Consider the following 21,448-nt stretch of genomic DNA (forward strand, 5'->3'; position numbering starts at 1 on the left):
ATCTGTGTGTTCGTGGATGGTTGTGGTGCTCCTACCTCCCAGGGCATGCTCTGTCATACTCAAACACAGAGACTCCAGCCGGTTGTTGATGTCTGGTTCCGTCACTGGCACTTGGAGATCTGGAGAACACCACCACAATGTTACAACAACAATGTACACACAATCAACTACCTGGAGAACTCTGCAACATTACATCAACGTACACACAACCAACTACCTGGAGAACTCTGCAACATTACATCAACATACACACAACCAACTACCTGGAGAACTCTGCAACATTACATCAACGTACACACAACCAACTACCTGGAGAACACCACCACAATGTTACAACAACATACACACAACCAACTACCCAGAGAACAACACTGCAACATTAAAACAACATACAGACAACTAACTACCAGGACAGCACTGCAACATAACAACGTACCCACAACCAACTACCTGGAGAACACCACCAATGTTACAACAACGTACCCACAACCACTGTGAAAGCTCAGCTAACATAAAAAGCTAAACAAACAACTGAAAGAAAATGATAAATGTGTGTATACCAGTACATAAAAAGCCAGATAAAGACCCCAGAATGTTCCAACATCAACACAACCACTGGGAAAATAGCTAAAAGACTTTACAATCAAAAGAATGATACATTTCTTCACAGTCCTCTACAAACCACAAAATACGACATCAGAGTCTACTATTCCCATTGAGCACGAAAAAGAGTTGAAATGAAGTTCATCAAATTGTCTCAATCCCAATACTTTAACCTTTCCTAACATCACCACACCGAAATGGCAGCAGACAAAGGAATTAATTATCATGGGCTCCAAATCCCAGTGCATGCGGGGCGGGCGTCGTAACAATGACCTCCATTCAACCACACCGCGTGTGCCATGCTTAATCTGATTACACTACACCGCCAATTAACCAACTGTCTCCACATTACACCCCTTAAATACAATACCCAGTCACTTGGGTTACTGAAATGGGGGTGGTTTGTTGCGTGTGTGTGTGTGTGAGTGAGGTGTGTGTGTGTACTTCTCAAGTTCAAAGTCACCCGTTCCGCCACAAGGGGGACCCATAAACTCACCCACCCCCTCAAAAAAACTTGCTAACTTGTTAGCCTAGCAGCCCCCTCAGCTCAGCTGTGAGCTCCTTAGCTAGCTGTCACGAGGGGATATCTAGGCCATCGGCTAGCCTTAAGCTGCTCCTGCCTGCCTTAAGCGGAGTCAACGCGGCCCGGGCGGCTGTGAAAAGCCCTTGTGGGTAGAGAGAAGAGCTGAGTTATGCACTTGCCGTCACACTGGCTGGACAGACAGAACAGTCAGCCACTGGCTATTTTTAGGCCTCAAATCCTGGCACCTCCACGCACACACACTCACTCCCCTTACATTCTCCCTGTATAGTCTCCGTTTTAATCAATCATTTAATCTGTCTAGCGTCAGTTTGAGAAATAGGGGAGCGAGAGAGAGACAGAGATTGAGAGAGGGCGAGTCCAGGCCTAGCTTTCCAGGCAGCTACATACTCTGGCCCGGCTCCAACTCCAGCCACCCCCGAGTGCATGTGCAGTGTGTATGACTCTGCAGAGCTGTAGAAGGGAGGGAGAGAACGAAGGAGGGAAAGAGGGAAAGGCAGGGAAAGGGTGCCAGGGCTGCCCAGCCACCCAGCACAAAGAGGCTCATTGTAACAGTCCACTGACTCTTCCCTCCTTCCCTTCCTCACATACGGCTGCATTCCCTCTTTCCCCCTGAAACTGCCCTCCCTCCTCCTTCCTCTCCATTCTAAAAAAGGGGGAATACACTTTGGTTCCCTATGAAAGACAGGCCGGAGGAGGAAATCCCCGCTGTCACATTGATGTCCAGTTTATCCCGCGGCTACAGCGTGAAAATAGAATTAAGGATCCAGCCATTACAGAGCAGAACATTGGACTTGAATGGGATCTTTACCTAAGGCTGTTGTGCTGCATTGGTATGCAGATGAGAGCAGTGTGTGTGGTGCCCTGTGGCATTACAGCATCTGTCTCCAGGCTAACAAAGAGAGGAAGGCAGTACTGAGGATGCTAGGCTGCTGAGAGCTTATAAAAGATTGAGAGATGGCAATACAAAAAGGAGAGAGGGAAAGAAAAAGAAAAAAGAGGAGGAAAAGAGAAAGAAAGGCTAAGATAAAGAAAGAGAGGAACAGAAAGATAAAGGGCTACATTGTACAGTAGAGTAATGTGTGACAAAGTGTGTGTGCGCACGTGTATGTATCGTGTAACTGAGTGTGTGCGTGATTTCTTACCAGACTGCTGATACATGACCATGGTGGGTGGCGTGGTGTGGACAGGCAGGGAACGGGTCCTCTGCACCGAGCTGTGGGTTCGGCTGGGCATGCTATTACTGCCTCCGGGGTTGGCAAACCATAAGCCCTGTTGGACAAACTGATAGTCACACAGACAGCCACAACAGACTGATAGCCCTATGAGCACAAGACGTTTAAATGACGTTGTGCTTGGTTGAAAATACTTATTTTTTTGTTGAAAAGATGTTGAAACATCTGTTGTGTGTTGTGCTCACTAGGAGGCTATCTTTGGCTCATTAGACCATCTAAACTGGCACAATTCCAATAACGGGTGCAACAAATCTAACCACTAACAGACAATGTTGGGAAATATATTAATGTCCCTATGACGCCAAAGTAATATACAGTTCTGCACATTGTTGGCGATACTTGAAAGACCCACCCCCCACCTTGGCCCCCTAAAAATTGCAGTTTGAGACCCCTACATTAGACAAACTACTGAGAGCACCTCACTCAATAAGTGCAATTTAATTTATATTTAAAAATGACATTTCACAATACTTCAGCATGGCTTATAGGCCAATAGTCCGACCTTTTGGTTGACAATTTCAAATCATGAGCAATGTACATTTTGGTTACACTCTGATCAAAATGGACTCGCATTAATTTCCTCAAAATTGTATGAATTAGGACTATCACATAACTAAATGCACACCCAGGGGTGGCTTTATAAAAGTGTGTAAAAACTACGGGAGGGCACACCAGATGTTGTTTCCACTCGAGCCTATAACTACTGAGACATTATAAAGTCAACCTTTTCTTGTTCTCCCTCTCTCCTCTCCTCTATTTTTCTCTCCCCCCGTTTAACCTCAAACTACTGTCACTTTAGCCGTGCGGATTCCTCTCTGTAACCTGCCTATTATACATTCAACCTTCTCTTTCTCTCCCCCTCTACTCCCCTCCACCACTCTCTCTCTCTCTCCCCACTCCTTCTCTGTCTCGCTGTCCCCCTTTCCCGGCCCTCCCATACAGAGAGCCAGGGAAAAACAGGAAATGCCTGTGCACTGTTCTCACTGCCTCTGACTAGCTCACTTGCTCTCTCTCCTTCTCCTCCCTTTCCCCCTCTCCCCTCCGTCACCCCTCCCCCTACACCACCACCGCCCTAACAATGACTCACCCCAGTTTCTCTCTCTCCCCTTCCTCCCCTTCCTACCTCCTTTCTTTCAATACACACGTTCCACACCTTTCGATTTCGTCCCCCAAAAAATGGTCGGACGGAGAAAGTGTGCTGACTGTGGAGGAAGCGGTTTGGAGTTTCCTCCCATTGTAAGGCTGCATAAAGAAATGCAGAATGGGAGCATAGCAGACGTGTGCCAGGTTATCCCTGCTGTGGAGTGGAGAACTGTTCCAATGAGCCCTAGTGATGTAGGGTCTGTGGAATGCATGATCCGCCTACAAGTTCCAGCCACTTCACCCGACACGCCACTGACGCTGCCTTTCTTTCCCTCCGTTGTTGCATTTTCCCCCTCATGGTTGAATTTGTTTCTATGACTGTCTTTACAACTATGTAATTCACAGAGACGGATAGGTCGGGACACATCCGAAAGAGGGTATCGTTAGGAGTTTGATTATTTCTCTGCGTGATGGGATGATTCCAGACACTTGACCAAGTAGTGGTTTTCTCCCTTTTTCCTTTCTCCCGCTGTATATAGGCATATACGCAGCACCCCTTCAGTGTGAGAATACAATAACGTTGTTGTTTCTCCATGTAGGTCCCCTTTGTATCAGTACCCTTTGTATCACTACCCATTTTCCACTACTGTAGGGAACCAAATTGTGATTGAAGCTGATAGGGATGTCCTCCCATTAAAAGGGTAGGCTTACTCAGCAATATAACATCACCTTAAAAATCCTTTCAGATCTAAATGATTGGCCAAAATCTGGAAATGTGAGGTTAACTCATACTTTAGACACTACCCGTTAATGTTAAATCGGAGACTTGAGAAAATATTTGAGTTGAGGACGCCGATGTGGGCAGGGGCTAGATGCTAGGGGCTAAGATAAGGTTAGATCGGGGTGTCCTCATATGCCGTCCCTGCCTAAAAGGGAGACTCTGCAATATAACATCACAAAAGAAGAACTCTACATCAATTACTTCGGCTAGGGGTAGTGGCTAAGTGCCTAGGAGAAATTTACAGTCAGAAGTGTCCCTACCTGTCGTCCCTGCTTGAGACCGGTGGGGGTGCTGCTGGCGCTGCGCGGCGTGGGTCCCAGGAGGCCGGCGGTGCCCAGCAGGCCAAGCCTGGCGCCGGGCAGGCTCCGTGAGGGCATCTGGAACTGGCGCAGGCTCCGGCGGGCCGACATGCTACTGCTGCCCCCCACGCAGCCCGCCGTGGGGAGAGAGTTGGACTGGCCGAAGCCACGGCTACTGCTGCTGCTGCTGCACGGAGAGAGAAATAGCACTTGGATGATCATTTTTTTAATTTATTTTTTATAAATAAAAGGAGGTAAAGCACTTTGTGACAACTGCTAGTTTAAAAGGGGCTTTATAAAACGCATTTGATTGACTGAGGAGATGGGAAAGTTGGAGAAAGCGAGGTCGCAGCGGATGCAGGGAACCCTGATCTCCGGAGTGGAGTTGTATATGTGTCAAGAACAGGGGGAGTATTGCCACTCGAGAACAGGCTCTGTAGCTACATTATTTGACCTTTTAAACATTTCGCCGAGGAAGTCGTTGAGTACAAATTGGTGGTGGTGATAATAATAAGTGTTGGTAATAAAAAGTGACGCTGAAAACATACACAAACATCCAGAATGGCTAGAGAGGAAAAAAATAACTCAGACGTGGGTGAGACAGAACAGATGGTGTCAAGAGCAGGAGGAGAGGTTAGTACGTCTGTGTGTGTGTGTGTGTGTGTGTGTGTGTGTGGATATATATATCATTATACAGTGGCAAGAAAAAGTACGTGAACCCTTTGGAATTACCTGGATTCCTGCATCAATCAAAGTCACAACAATAGACAAACACAGTCTGCTTAAACTAATAACACACAAACAATCCTACGTTTTCATGACTGTATTGAACACACCGTGTAAACATTCACAGTGCAGGCTGGGAAAAGTATGTGAATCCTTGGATTTATAACCGGTTGACCCTCCTTTGGCAGCAATAACCTTTTTTGAACAATTCCTCTTTACAAAACTGTTTCAACCACTCTCAAGGTCATGCCACAGAATCTCAAATCGGGTTTAGGTCAGGACTCTGACTGGGCCACTCCAGAAGGCATATTTTCTTATTTTGAATCCATTCTTTTGTTGATTTACTTCTGTGTTTTGGGTCGTTGTCCTGTTGCATCACCCAACTTCTGTTGAGCTTCAATTGGAGGACAGAGAGCCTTACATTCTCCTGAAAAATGTCTTGATAAACTTGGGAATTCATTTTTTCCGTCGATGATAGCAAGCTGTCCAGGCCCTGAGGCAGCAAAGCAGCCCCAAACCATGATGCTCCCTCCACCATACTTTACAGTTTGGGTGAGGTTTTGATGTTGGTGTGCTGTGCCTTTTTTCTCCACACATAGTGTTGTGTGTTCCTTCCAAACAACTCAACTGTAGTTTAATCTGTCCACAGAATATTTTGTCAGTAGCGCTGTGGAACATCCAGGTGCACTTTTGCAAACTTCATACGTGCAGCAATGTATTTTTTTGACAGCAGTGGCTTCTTCCGTGGTGTCTTCCCATGAACAGCATTCTTGTTTAGTGTTTTATGTATCGTAGACTTGTCGACAGATGTTAGCATGTTTCAGAGATTTCTGTAAGTCTTTAGCTGACACTCTAGGATTTCTTAACCTCATTGAACATTCTGCGCTGTGGTCTTTCAGGCATCTTCGTAGGACAGCCACTCCTAGGGAGAGTAGCAACAGTGCTGAACTTTCTCCATTTATAGACCATTTGTCTTACCGTGGACTGATGAACATCAAGGCTTTTCGAGATAATTCTGTAACCCTTTCCAGCTTTATGCAAGTCAACAATTCTTCTGAGATCTCTTTTGTTCAAGGCATGATTCTCACATCAGGCAATGCTTCTTGTGAATAGAAAACTCAAATTATGTGAGTGTTTTTTAATAGGGCAGGGCGGCTCTAACCAACAACTCAAATCTCGTCTCATTGATTGAAATCCAGGTTCGGTAACTCCTGACTCCAATTAGCTTTTGGAGAAGTCATTAACCTAGGGGTTCACATACTTTTTCCAACCTACACTATGAATGTTTAAATGATGTATTCAATATAGACAAGAAACATTTGAAAACCAATTTATGCAGAAATCCAGGTAATTCCAAAGGGTTCACATACTTTTTTTGTATATACATTACCGTTCAAAAGTGAAGATGCGACTCCGGGATGCTGGCTTTCTAGGCAGAGTTCCTCTGTCCAGTGTCTGTGTTCTTTTGCCCATCTTAATCTTTTCTTTTTATTGGCCAGCCTGAGATATGGATTTTTCTTTGCAACTCTGCCTAGAAGGCCAGCATCCCGGAGTCGCCCCTTCACTGTTGACATTGAGACTGGTGTTTTGCGGGTACTATTTAATGAAGTTGCCAGTCTCAAACTAGACACTCTAATGTACTTGTCCTCTTGCTCAGTTGTGCACTGGGGCCTCCTACTCCTCTTTCTATTCTGGTTAGAGCAAGTTTGCGCTGTTCTGTGAAGGGAGTAGTACACAGCGTTGTACCAGATCTTCAGTTTCTTGACAATGTCTCGCATAGAATAGCCTTCATTTCTCAAAACAAGAATAGACTGACGAGTTTCAGAAGAAAGTTTTGAGCCTGTAATCGAACCCATAAATGCTGATGCTCCAGATGCTTCTTTAAAATCAGGACGACAGTTTTCAGCTGTGCTAACATAATTGCAAAATAGTTTTCTAATGATCAATTAGCCTTTTAAAATTATAAACTTGGATTAGCTAACACACCGTGCCATTTGGAACACAGGAGTGGCGGTTGCTGATAATGGGCCTCTGTACGCCGGTGTTGATATTCCATAAAAAATCTGCTGTTTCCAGCTACAATAGTCATTTACAACATTAACAATGTATTTCTGATCAATTTGATGTTATTTTAATGGACAAAAAAACATGGTTCTCTTTCAAAAACAATGACCCCAAACTTTTGAACGGTAGTGTATGTCTATGTGTATCCATTTGTGTGTGTGTGTGTGTGTGTGTGTGTGTGTGTGTGTGTGTGTGTGTGTGTGTGTGTGTAGGGTCTAATCTACCTCCTCTGCGCCCGGTAGCCCGCCATGTCCAGGAGAGTCTTCCTGGGGAACGAGCGGAACAGCTTCTGCACCTGCTGTTTCCATGACAACAGCCGTTTCTTCTGTGTCTCAGTGAACGCCTGAGGGAGGAGAGGGGAAAGGGAAAAGGAGAGGTTGCAGGGCCAAAGAGTAGGAGAAAGACCATGACTTCGGGTTTTGCAGTTCAGCTTTGTTCGTTTATTTTTATTTTTTATGGCCCAACTACACTAGAAATATACTGAACAAAAATATAAACGCAACATGTAGTGTTTGTCCCATGAGCTGAAATAAAATATCCCAGAAATTTTCCATACACACAAAACGTTTATTTCTCTAAAATATGTGCACAAATGTGTTTACATCCCTGTTCGTGAGCATTTCTCCTTTGCCAAGATAATCCATCCACCTGACAGGTGTGACATATCAAGAAGCTGATTAAACAGCATGATCATTACACAGTACAAACGACTTATAGTGACAATAAAAGGCCACTCTAAAATGTGCAGTTTTGTCACACAACACAATGCCACAGATGTCTCAAGTTGAGGGAGCATGCAATTGGCATGCTGACTACAGGAATGTACACCAGAGCTGTTGCCAGAGATTTGAATGTTAATTTCTCTACCATACGTCGTTTTAGAGAATTTGACAGTACGTCCAACCCGGCCTCATAACCGCAGGCCATGTGTAACCATGCCAGCCCAGGACCTCCACATCCAGCTTCTTCACCTGCGGGATTGTATGAGACCAGTCACCCGGACAGCTGATGAAACTGAAGAGTATTTCTGTCTGTAATAAAGCCCTTTTGTGGAGAAAAACACATTCTGATTGTCTGGGCCTGGTGCCCAAGTGGGTGGGTCTATGCCCTCCCAGGCCCACCCATGGCTGTGCCCCTGCCCAGTCATGTGAAATCCATAGATTAGGGCCTAATGCATTTATTTCAATTGACTGATTTCTTTATATGAACTGTAACACAGTAAAAGCGTTGAAATGGTTGCGTGTTGCGTTTACATTTTTGTTCAGTATACCTTTGTATTTTTTACATTTTCCAATATCCAGCTTTCACACTTGAGCTGATACAGAATGTAACATATGTCTAAAATACTGTGAGGTTATGAACACACACACACAAAGGCAGAGTCAGTTTCCCCTTGAAATGTAGATGGCAACTGCTGCTCTAATGTGATACATTCACCCATTATATAAATAAGGGTCTGAAGAACTGTATAAAGAAAAGTATTCTCTCTATCTCTCTCTGTGTGTGTGTGTGTGTGTACCTCGTGCAGAAGGCACTTGTCAATGAGCTGCAGGTAGGAGCTGATGTTCTCTTCATCTGGCCTGGACACCAGGAGCTGTGTGCAAACTGGAGAGAGAGAGGAGAGAGAAGAGAGAGAGAAGGGGGAAAGAGAGGACAAAAAAAAGAGAGAGGAGAGAGAGAGAAGAGGGTAGAAAAAGAAAGAAAAAGAGAGCGGGTGAATTAGTTTCCTCAAAGCAGGGGGATTTAAGGACACAGGGTTTGAGCAAGGAGAAACGTGGCCACACTGATTTCCATATTCCACATTTCTTCCAAAATGTCCTCTGTTTGCTCAGTACATAGCACTGAGGTGGTTAGGGAGAGGAAGGGAAGTCTATGGGAAGTCAAGATACCAAAACGCCCACATACTGGAATTAAGCAATAAGGCCCGATGGTATGGTATATGCCCAATATACAACGGCTAAGGGCTGTCTTATTTTAGTACGTTTTTCATTAATCCGTTTGTGATAGTCAAATAAAATGTTGCATGTCCACATTCAGTTTTCAAGTTAAATCGCTTTCAGTCTCCTAATGCCCAAAAAACAAGTAAACGCAAGAAGCCTTATGAAGTTGTGTTTTGTATCATCATCATGAAACCTTTCCTTAAGTCAACACAGGCTTCCTATTAGGCAAAATTATAATATTTGGGACCATATCAATGGCGGACTAATGAAAAATATGAAAATGGTTTTGGAGTTAGATAGTGACCACATTGTGACCCCAGGTGTTTGGTTTCTTTCTGTGCAGTCTGTCACACAAATGTGACGTGCGTGTGACAACGTTACGACAACTTAACTTCCCAATCTATGGGACTAGATCCTCTACCTTTGCCCATGACGCGGGTGAACTGGCCGGGGATGTCCCCCTCGGCGATGAGGGTAGCCCCTGTCTCCCCTTCCCCTCCTCCGGGGGCCAGGTGAGACCCCGGGGCGGCGCTGCTCTTCCCCTCAAGGCTCAACAGGGGTTGCTGTGTGGTCGAGGAGGGCAACGACTCATCGCTGGCCACCGCCTTGATGGGAGTCAGGATCATCTGGTGGAGTTCGGCAAGAGGGCCACGCAGGTTACCACCTTCCAACACGTCCTGGGAAAGGAGAGAGAAAATTAAAGGGAAAGAGAATGTGAGAATGTGATAGAGAGAGAAAAGGAAGGGGGAGGAAACAAAGAGATAGAAGGAGAGAGAAATAAGGAATGGGAGAGGAGGAGAGAAAAAGGAATGGGAGCAAGAGAGGGAAGGTCACAAAGGGGTACAGTAAAGATGAAGTGAAAGAGAGGAGAGCAGGGGAGGAGGAGGTATAGCAGAGAGAAGGGAAAAAGGAAATTAGTCAGCATGATCTATAATGAAGGTGCCTCTTTAACATCAAAAGAGACATATGGTACCAAACAGTTCCGGACCGTTACAGTAAGGGAAACAAATACTCATAGCCCTATTCAGAGGAGGATCATTCTAGAAGTCTCCGTCAGAGTCCTTTCTATAACAGCGGCTGTCAGGCAGCGGGATATTTTGGACATGAAAGGGAGGAAGCGCTCGCCGACCTCATCAGTCATGTGATGACGAGGAAAAATAAAGCAATTGCAAAAATACACACGTTTCGCTTCTGTCCTGTCCGGTCTGCCTGCATCCCAAATGACATCCGATCCCCTATATAGTGCACTACTTTTGACCAACGCTCCACTAATTTTGACTCTGGTCAAAAGTAGTTCACTATAGGGAATAGGGTGCCATTTTGTATGCATCCTCTGTGTCCCCTGTCCAATACTGCTGCCGGAAGTCAAATCCATATCTGAGCCCTTAACATGAGCGGCAAGCGAGCGCATAAAAACTTGAAATACCAAGCAACAGGTGTCTTGTTTCACCCCCAAACGTGGCGCAGAAGCACATTTTAGAACGAACAGCCCCTGGTGAAAAGGTCAGGCTTGAAATTAGAAGGCCCAATAAGAGAAGACACCCCGCTGTGACCTTGACAGCCATTGTCCGAGACCCTTATAGAGACAGGGCCCAGACGTTATCTTCCTGGATAAGTGGACCCTCTTTCAGAATAGTCTAAAAAGTGTATTTTCTCTACCTGTGTCCTCTTCATCTGTACTGATCTAAGATAACTGACAGATGAGCAAGCCATCAAATGATGAGCTACCGTGGCTGTGTCTAAAAACATTACTAGCAGTCGAATCTTTGCTTCCTCCAGCCTCGTTTCCTCAATCCCTCTCGAAGAGAAATGGAAGGATCCAAGGTCTCTCACTTGGACCTCTTCCTCATGACTAGACAGCTAGTCAGGTTTTCAGACATACTGTATTGTTTTTACCTGTCAAGTCTTTTCCACTCAGCACAGACGAAGAGAGGAAAAAGAGAAAGAGCAACTGCCCAAACTTCAGTTGACCGATCCTTTAGACAGGAAGTGAAACGCTGACCCCAATTGTCTGCCTATTTCACTCAGGCCCAATCCCAAATTGACCCCGACTGTCACAGATCTGAGAGGATTTGACAGGTGTAAGCAATACCATATTACTTATACCTATCAAATGTTCTTAGATTTCAATAAGTGCATAGGGAGTAGTGTTCAGGGGTTGATTTGGGATTGGGCCTCACTTAGCAAGACATTGTAGAAGCTTCGTGACAACTTACTTAACCTAAGAAGTTGACAGCTTGCACCACTGACCTTCTCTAGGCAGCGCAGCATGTTCTGACGCTCTTTCAGTTTCTGGATGCTGATGACTATCTTGTGGCGCGCCCCTTTGGTGACATTCTGCAGAAAATAAATATCATTTCACTCTTTCAACATTCCTTCACCACAAACACACACCAACGACAAGTTAAAGAAATACATAATGAAAAGGGTAATTAATCACCGTGTTCTGAATCACTTTACTTAAAGCCTCCCATAAAAAAAAAAGAACACTACTTTATAACTTGTTATAAGCACGAATGAGCCTTTATAACATCCCGTTACAACACTTAAAATACCGATTCATGTCTATCAGCTCTTTGAGGAAGACAACAAAAGTACAGCACTAGAAACTGGAGACAGAGTTTCACTACCGTAACAATTCCTTAAAATTGCCTTTACGTTCCTAGTATGTTTCCTTAGGTATTCCTTGTTGCTACTGACCTGTGATTCCAGCTGTTGTTCGGTCAGTAACATCATCTCGTCGTACGTCATGGTGGAGAATAGAGCCGCGTACTTGTGGAGACGGAGGCTTTTCAGCCAGGCAGGCACATCTGTAGGCACACACGTCAGACAAATGTCTCAGGCACAGCTGTGGCAAGTCAATGTAATGACACTGACATGAGTGTCCTTTCTGACATTCCCTCTCACCATTGAAACTCTCCCAGTGTCTCAGACTTAGCCTGCGTCCCAAATGGCATCCTATTCCCTATTTAGTGGACTACTTTGGACCTGGGCCAATAAGGATTTATCCCTTCAACTCTTATCTTTCCAGTCAAAGCCGTGATGTAAAACACTGAGACCATGGCCCTTTTTAGACCGCCTCATGTGTCAGTCGCTAGCTAAGGAGTTCTGGTTCTGTCGTTTGCCTTGTATGTGGTGAGTGTGAATGTCAATTACCTGAGAAGTATTTCATTTTACTGCTTTAAATCACATTTCATTGTCACATCATAATGTATTGGTAACACAGTACTTTAATGGTGTGCGTCACACCGAGCCTAAAACAGCCTTCTTTCTACTAGAAAAGGGGCAAAAACATTGACCCCAAGCAAATGGGGTCAAACCAGCTAACCTCCACTGTTAGCTGGTTGTACCAATCATGCTCGTGTTCACAACGTTTCGGAGTAGGAGTGCTGATACAGGATCAGTTTAGCCTTTTAGACTGTAACGAATAAGAGTATATGGATTAGATCAGCACTCCTAGTCAGAGATACATTCTGAATAGGAGCCCAGATGCTTAGGACTGCTTATGCAAACTTGTGTATATTGGTAATCGTTCAAGGTTATACGGGGTACACTAGGAACCAGATGTCACTGTATCTGTGTCCTGAGACTGTGCATGCAACAGGGTCTTATAGAAAGCCACCCTAGAAAGGCAACATCAGAGACCGATAAGACGCTCCTGTCCTGACAGTACTCTGTCGTCGCTAGTCAAGCCATATTGGAGCCCTTAACATGAGCGGTGGTGGCGCATAACAACTTAAAATACCAAGCAACGGGGGTCTTGTTTCCTATTGCCCCATTCACTCAAGTGCTTGCACAGACAAGACAGGACTATGTTAAATAAAAACAAACACAATCATCCACAAATCACAATTAATGTGACCAATGTGTTGCTATTCCATAGGCTAAATTCAGTATTATGTCACAACAGATGGGATGTTCATTTCAAAGAAAGGGAAGCTGGGAAAAGGGGGTGGCTTGTGAACACCTGGAAAGGAGCATGTTGCTTCCTTAAGCCGAGGACACAATTGTGGCGGGGGCCAACCAAACCAACCAATCAAAACTTGACCCAGAAGTCACCAGTAGGGGTGTAACGGTACACGTATTCGTACCGAACTGTTAGGTATGGGGACCTCGGTTCGGTCTGCACTGTGAACCCGAATGAATACATTAAAAAATATATATATATACACTGCTCAAAAAAATAAAGGGAACACTTAAACAACACAATGTAACTCCAAGTCAATCACACTTCTGTGAAATCAAACTGTCCACTTAGGAAGCAACACTGATTGACAATAAATTTCACATGCTGTTGTGCAAATGGAATAGACAAAAGGTGGAAATTATAGGCAATTAGCAAGACACCCCCAATAAAGGAGTGATTCTGCAGGTGGTGACCACAGACCACTTCTCAGTTCCTATGCTTCCTGGCTGATGTTTTGGTCACTTTTGAATGCTGGAGGTGCTTTCACTCTAGTGGTAGCATGAGACGGAGTCTACAACCCACACAAGTGGCTCAGGTAGTGCAGCTCATCCAGGATGGCACATCAATGCGAGCTGTGGCAAGAAGGTTTGCTGTGTCTGTCAGCGTAGTGTCCAGAGCATGGAGGCGCTACCAGGAGACAGGCCAGTACATCAGGAGATGTGGAGGAGGCCGTAGGAGGGCAACAACCCAGCAGCAGGACCGCTACCTCCGCCTTTGTGCAAGGAGGAGCACTGCCAGAGCCCTGCAAAATGACCTCCAGCAGGCCACAAATGTGCATGTGTCAGCATATGGTCTCACAAGGGCTCTGAGGATCTCATCTCGGTACCTAATGGCAGTCAGGCTACCTCTGGCGAGCACATGGAGGGCTGTGCGGCCCCACAAAGAAATGCCACCCCACACCATGACTGACCCACTGCCAAACCGGTCATGCTGGAGGATGTTGCAGGCAGCAGAACATTCTCCACGGCATCTCCAGACTCTGTCACGTCTGTCACATGTGCTCATGTGCTCAGTGTGAACCTGCTTTCATCTGTGAAGAGCACAGGGCGCCAGTGGCAAATTTGCCAATCTTGGTGTTCTCTGGCAAATGCCAAACGTCCTGCACGGTGTTGGGCTGTAAGCACAACCCCCACCTGTGGACGTCGGGCCCTCATACCACCCTCATGGAGTCTGTTTCTGACCGTTTGAGCAGACACATGTACATTTGTGGCCTGCTGGAGGTTTTGCAGGGCTCTGGCAGTGCTTCTCCTTGCACAAAGGCGGAGGTAGCGGTTCTGCTGCTGGGTTGTTGCCCTCCTACGGCCTCCTCCACGTCTCCTGATGTACTGGCCTGTCTCCTGGTAGCGCCACCATGCTCTGGACACTACGCTGACAGACACAGCAAACCTTCTTGCCACAGCTCGCATTGATGTGCCATCCTGGATGAGCTGCACTACCTGAGCCACTTGTGTGGGTTGTAGACTCCGTCTCATGCAACCACTAGAGTGAAAGCACCGCCAGCATGCAAAAGTGACCAAAACATCAGCCAGGAAGCATAGGAACTGAGAAGTGGTCTGTGGTCACCACCTGCAGAATCACTCCTTTATTGGGGGTGTCTTGCTAATTGCCTATAATTTCCACCTTTTGTCTATTCCATTTGCACAACAGCATGTGAAATTTATTGTCAATCAGTGTTGCTTCCTAAGTGGACAGTTTGATTTCACAGAAGTGTGATTGACTTGGAGTTACATTGTGTTGTTTAAGTGTTCCCTTTATTTTTTTGAGCAGTGTATATATAAACACTAGGTCTATAGGCTATGCATGCCGACGCTGCATTGTAGGCCTATGTTTGTTGAGTAAATCTGAACTGAAAAAACATTTCAGAATATTCAGTTAAAACAACTAGAGCCAATGCTCGCTCACGTTATAATCAAAGTTAAAATCTGAATTGGCACATTTCAATACTGTCCATTTGTGAGGCGCAGCAGGGAACTTAGTTCTGTCCGATGGCGATTGGTGGGGTCGATAAACCAGAATTGGAGGATCTCCATCATCGTTAAATCTCCAGTACGGGAACATTTTGGCTTCCCAGTAGATTACAACGGCGATGGACAAAGAGTTGTGAATAAAACGTTAACAGTATGTCGCCACGCTCAACGAGAATAGTCTTTGCAGTTGCCAACACCTGTACAAAACATTAGGAACATCTTCCTAAAATTGAGTTGCCCTTTTGCCCTCAGAACAGCCTCAATTCGTTGTGGCATGCACTCCACAAGGTGATGAAAGCGTTCCACAGGGATGTTGACTCCATTGCTTCCCACAGTTGTGTCAAGTTGGCTGGATGTCCTTTGGGTGATGGACCATTCTTGATACACATGGGAAACTGTTGAGCGTGAAAACCCCAGCAGCATTGCAGTTCTTGACACACTCAAACCGGTGCGCACCTACTACCAAGTACAAAAATGTATCCACTCATTACTGCAAGTCGCTCTGGATAAGCTAAATGACTAAAATGTAAATCCCCCTTCCAAAAGACAAGTCTTTTGTCTTGCCCATTCACCCTCTGAATGGTAATAGTCTCATTTACATTTACATTTAAGTCATTTAGCAGACGCTCTTATCCAGAGCGACTTACAAATTGGTGCATTCACCTTATGATATCCAGTGGAACAACCACTTTACAATAGTGCATCTAACTCTTTTAAGGGGGGGGGGTTAGAAGGATTACTTTATCCTATCCTAGGTATTCCTTAAAGAGGTGGGGTTTCAGGTGTCTCCGGAAGGTGGTGATTGACTCCGCTGACCTGGCATCGTGAGGGAGTTTGTTCCACCATTGGGGTGCCAGAGCAGCGAACAGTTTTGACTGGGCTGAGCGGGAACTGTACTTCCTCAGAGGTAGGGAGGCGAGCAGGCCAGAGGTGGATGAACGCAGTGCCCTTGTTTGGGTGTAGGGCCTGATCAGAGCCTGAAGGTACGGAGGTGCCGTTCCCCTCACAGCTCCGTAGGCAAGCACCATGGTCTTGTAGCGGATGCGAGCTTCAACTGGAAGCCAGTGGAGAGAGCGGAGGAGCGGGGTGACGTGAGAGAACTTGGGAAAGTTGAACACCAGACGGGCTGCGGCGTTCTGGATGAGTTGTAGGGGTTTAATGGCACAGGCAGGGAGCCCAGCCAACAGCGAGTTGCAGTAATCCAGACGGGAGATGACAAGTGCCTGGATTAGGACCTGCGCCGCTTCCTGCGTGAGGCAGGGTCGTACTCTGCGAATGTTGTAGAGCATGAACCTACAGGAACGGGTCACCGCCTTGATGTTAGTTGAGAACGACAGGGTGTTGTCCAGGATCACGCCAAGGTTCTTAGCACTCTGGGAGGAGGACACAATGGAGTTGTCAACCGTGATGGCGAGATCATGGAACGGGCAGTCCTTCCCCGGGAGGAAGAGCAGCTCCGTCTTGCCGAGGTTCAGCTTGAGGTGGTGATCCGTCATCCACACTGATATGTCTGCCAGACATGCAGAGATGCGATTCACCACCTGGTTATCAGAGGGGGGAAAGGAGAAGATTAATTGTGTGTCGTCTGCATAGCAATGATAGGAGAGACCATGTGAGGATATGACAGAGCCAAGTGACTTGGTGTATAGCGAGAATAGGAGAGGGCCTAGAACAGAGCCCTGGGGGACACCAGTGGTGAGAGCACTTGGTGCGGAGACAGATTCTCGCCACGCCACCTGGTAGGAGCGACCTGTCAGGTAGGACGCAATCCAAGCGTGGGCCGCGCCGGAGATGCCCAGCTCGGAGAGGGTGGAGAGGAGGATCTGATGGTTCACAGTATCAAAGGCAGCCGATAGGTCTAGAAGGATGAGAGCAGAGGAGAGAGAGTTAGCTTTAGCAGTGCGGAGCGCCTCCGTGACACAGAGAAGAGCAGTCTCAGTTGAATGACTAGTCTTGAAACCTGACTGATTTGGATCAAGAAGGTCATTCTGAGAGAGATAGCAGGAGAGCTGGCCAAGGACGGCACGTTCAAGAGTTTTGGAGAGAAAAGAAAGAAGGGATACTGGTCTGTAGTTGTTGACATCGGAGGGATCGAGTGTAGGTTTTTTCAGAAGGGGTGCAACTCTCGCTCTCTTGAAGACGGAAGGGACGTAGCCAGCGGTCAAGGATGAGTTGATGAGCGAGGTGAGGTAAGGGAGAAGGTCTCCGGAAATGGTCTGGAGAAGAGAGGAGGGGATAGGGTCAAGCGGGCAGGTTGTTGGGCGGCCGGCCGTCACAAGACGCGAGATTTCATCTGGAGAGAGAGGGGAGAAAGAGGTCAAAGCACAGGGTAGGGCAGTGTGAGCAGAACCAGCGGTGTCGTTTGACTTAGCAAACGAGGATCGGATGTCGTCGACCTTCTTTTCAAAATGGTTGACGAAGTCATCAGCAGAGAGGGAGGAGGGGGGAGGAGGGGGAGGAGGATTCAGGAGGGAGGAGAAGGTGGCAAAGAGCTTCCTAGGGTTAGAGGCAGATGCTTGGAATTTAGAGTGGTAGAAATTGGCTTTAGCAGCAGAGACAGAAGAGGAGAATGTAGAGAGGAGGGAGTGAAAGGATGCCAGGTCCGCAGGGAGGCGAGTTTTCCTCCATTTCCGCTCGGCTGCCCGGAGCCCTGTTCTGTGAGCTCGCAATGAGTCGTCGAGCCACGGAGCAGGAGGGGAGGACCGAGCCGGCCTGGAGGATAGGGGACATAGAGAGTCAAAGGATGCAGAAAGGGAGGAGAGGAGGGTTGAGGAGGCAGAATCAGGAGATAGGTTGGAGAAGGTTTGAGCAGAGGGAAGAGATGATAGGATGGAAGAGGAGAGAGTAGCGGGGGAGAGAGAGCGAAGGTTGGGACGGCGCGATACCATCCGAGTAGGGGCAGTGTGGGAAGTGTTGGATGAGAGCGAGAGGGAAAAGGATACAAGGTAGTGGTCGGAGACTTGGAGGGGAGTTGCAATGAGATTAGTGGAAGAACAGCATCTAGTAAAGATGAGGTCAAGCGTATTGCCTGCCTTGTGAGTAGGGGGGGAAGGTGAGAGGGTGAGGTCAAAAGAGGAGAGGAGTGGAAAGAAGGAGGCAGAGAGGAATGAGTCAAAGGTAGACGTGGGGAGGTTAAAGTCACCCAGAACTGTGAGAGGTGAGCCATCCTCAGGAAAGGAACTTATCAGGGCGTCAAGCTCATTGATGAACTCTCCAAGGGAACCTGGAGGGCGATAAATGATAAGGATGTTAAGCTTGAAAGGGCTGGTAACTGTGACAGCATGGAATTCAAAGGAGGCGATAGACAGATGGGTCAGGGGAGAAAGAGAGAATGTCCACTTGGGAGAGATGAGGATCCCAGTGCCACCACCCCGCTGACCAGAAGCTCTCGGGGTGTGCGAGAACACGTGGGCAGACGAGGAGAGAGCAGTAGGAGTAGCAGTGTTATCAGTGGTAATCCATGTTTCCGTCAGTGCCAAGAAGTCGAGGGACTGGAGGGAAGCATAGGCTGAGATGAACTCTGCCTTGTTGGCCGCAGATCGGCAGTTCCAGAGGCTGCCTGAGACCTGGAACTCCACGTGGGTCGTGCGCGCTGGGACCACCAGGTTAGAGTAGCAGCGGCCACGCGGTGTGAAGCGTTTGTATGGTCTGTGCAGAGAGGAGAGAACAGGGATAGACAGACACATAGTTGACAGGCTACAGAAGAGGCTACGCTAATGCAAAGGAGATTGGAATGACAAGTGGACTACACGTCTCGAATGTTCAGAAAGTTAAGCTTACGTTGCAAAAAATCTTATTGACTAAAATGATATAGTACTGCTGGCTGGTGAAATAGGCTAGCTAGCAGTGGCTGCGTTGTTGACTTTGTTTGAAAGTGTAGCTGGCTAGGTAACCTCTAACTGGCTAGGTAACCTCGACAATTACTCTAGACTACACAATTATCTTGGATACAAAGACGGCTATGTAGCCAGCTAAGATCAAACAAATCAAACTGTTGTACTGTAATGAAATGAAATGTAATACTACCTGTAATACTACCTGTGGAGCAAAGCGGAATGCAACTACTCGCTCCAAACCAAACCGGAAGTGCGTATCGTAGAGGGAGAGGCAATAGAAGTGTTGTTTCTTGTATTATTGTCTTTTGTGTCTTTAGAGGACTGCTTCACCTTAATGTCCCCTTTCCCTTTTCTTCTGTCCTTATTTTGTCCCACTTTGTCCCTTCTTTGTCCCTTCTTCTCTTCTGCCAACTAGACACTCCTTGTTAGCTAGCTAGCTTCTTTCAGGAATGTCCCTAGCAACTGCCTAGCAACAGGTAAACAACTTAGCTAGCTAAGAAAACGGTATAATTTTATGAAAAATTGTTACTTTTTCAAAAGCCTTTCTTCTTTGTTTGCTGCTTGTTTGGTCTCCTATTCAGTTTGCAGTTTTCTTTTGATTTTTTTTCCGATGTACTACAGAAACGTTCCCACGGTGACACACTCACGGAGGCAGGCACGCACACATCCTTGCAGGCAAGTTCACAGACTTAGAGTCTCAAGGCAAATCCTTCTTTAACCGGTCTCCTGGATGGATTTAACAAGTGACATCAATACGGAATCATATACTGACCAGGTGAAAGTCATGGAAAGATGTTTTGAACACTCCGTGTATGTTGACACATTTACGCTGCCGTCACCCCAGTATGCAAGCGCAAGACGGAAACGCAAAGAAACACCACAACAACGTCTCCCCTCTACATTCAAGCAACCATTGGCTGCAGATTCTGACCGGTCTAAAGAAATTACAAGAGCGATAGGAAGGCTATGTTTTAGAGGTCGGCCGATTAATCGGAATGGCCGATTAATTAGGGCCAATTTTAAGTTTTCATAACAATTGGAAATCTGTATTTTGTACGCCAATTTTGCGTCCATTTTTTTACACCTTTATTTAACTAGGCAAGTCAGTTAAGAACACGTTCTTATTTTCAATGACGGCCTAGGAACAGTGGGTTAACTGCCTTGTTCAGGGGCAGAACGACAGACTTTTACCTCGTCAGCTCAGGGATTCAATCATGCAACCTTACGGTTAACTAGTCCAACGCTCTAACCACCTGCCTCACGAGGAGCCCGCCTGTTACGCGAATGCAGTAAGAAGCCAAGGTAAGTTGCTAGCTAGCATTAAACTTATCTTATAAAAAACAATCAATCAATCATAATCACTAGTTATAACTACACATGGTTGATGATATTACTAGTTTATCTAGCGTGTCCTGCGTTGTATATAATCGATGCGGTGCGCATTCGCGAAAAAGGACTGTCGTTACTCCAACGTGTGCCTAACGATAAACATCAATGCCTTTCTTAAAATCAATACACAGAAGTATATATTTTTTAAACCTGCATATTTAGCTGAAATAAATCCAGGTTAGCAGGCAATATTAACAAGGTGAAATTGTGTCACTTCTCTTGCGTTCTTGCACGCAGAGTCAGGGTATATACAACAGTTTGGGACGCATGGCTCATTGCGAACTAATTTGCCAGAATTTTACGTAATTATGACATAACATTGAAGGTTGTGTAATGTAACAGGAATATTTAGACTTATGGATGCCACCCGTTAGATAAAATACGGAACGGTTCCGTATTTCACTGAAAGAATAAACGTCTTGTTTTCGAGATGATAGTTTCTGGATTCGACTATATTAATGACCTAAGGCCCGTATTTCTGTGTGTTATTATGTTATAATTAAGCCTATGATTTGATAGAGTAGTCTGACTGAGCGATGGTAGGCACCAGCAAGCTCGTAAGCATTCATTCAAACAGCACTTTTGTGCGTTTTGCCAGCAGCTCTTCGCAATGCATCAAGCTGCTTATGACTTCAAGCCTATCAACTCCCGAGATGAGGCTGGTGTAACGGATGTAAAATGGCTAGCTAGTTAGCGGGGTGCGCGCTAATAGCGTTTCAAACGTCACTCGCTCTGAGACTTGGAGTAGTTGTTCCCCTTGCTCTGCATGGGTAACGCTGCTTCGAGGGTGGCTGTTGTCGATGTGTTCCTGGTTCGAGCCCAGGTAGCGGCGAGGAGAGGGATGGAAGCTATACTGTTACACTGGCAATACTAAAGTGCCTATAAGAACATCCAATAGTCAAAGATATATGAAATACAAATCGAATAGAGAGAAATAGTCCTATAATTCCTATAATAACTACAACCTAAAACTTCTTACCTGGGAATATTGAAGACTCATGTTAAAAGGAACCACCA

The 21,448-nt window shown here is 46.1% G+C and overlaps 1 protein-coding gene across 4 annotated transcripts in view; it reads right to left on the reverse strand.

The window, feature by feature from the left end:
* The window catches only part of LOC139553141 (protein Smaug homolog 1-like), a 105,823-nt gene that overhangs the window by 12,466 nt on the left and 71,909 nt on the right, over positions 1-21,448 (reverse strand). For 2 of the 4 annotated variants that reach the window (XM_071365105.1, XM_071365102.1), the window contains 8 exons: positions 11,973-12,082; positions 11,523-11,609; positions 9,694-9,949; positions 8,852-8,937; positions 7,557-7,675; positions 4,504-4,729; positions 2,290-2,416; positions 36-119 (listed from right to left, as the gene is read on the reverse strand). In XM_071365105.1, the coding sequence (XP_071221206.1) occupies positions 36-119; positions 2,290-2,416; positions 4,504-4,729; positions 7,557-7,675; positions 8,852-8,937; positions 9,694-9,949; positions 11,523-11,609; positions 11,973-12,082 (1,095 nt within the window). The remainder of the gene's footprint in view (positions 1-35; positions 120-2,289; positions 2,417-4,503; positions 4,730-7,556; positions 7,676-8,851; positions 8,938-9,693; positions 9,950-11,522; positions 11,610-11,972; positions 12,083-21,448) is intronic. The other 2 variants (XM_071365103.1, XM_071365104.1) reach the window with 2 other exon arrangements.

The sequence above is a fragment of the Salvelinus alpinus genome, chromosome 25 (genome assembly GCF_045679555.1).
Source record: "Salvelinus alpinus chromosome 25, SLU_Salpinus.1, whole genome shotgun sequence".
NCBI lineage: Eukaryota > Metazoa > Chordata > Actinopteri > Salmoniformes > Salmonidae > Salvelinus > Salvelinus alpinus.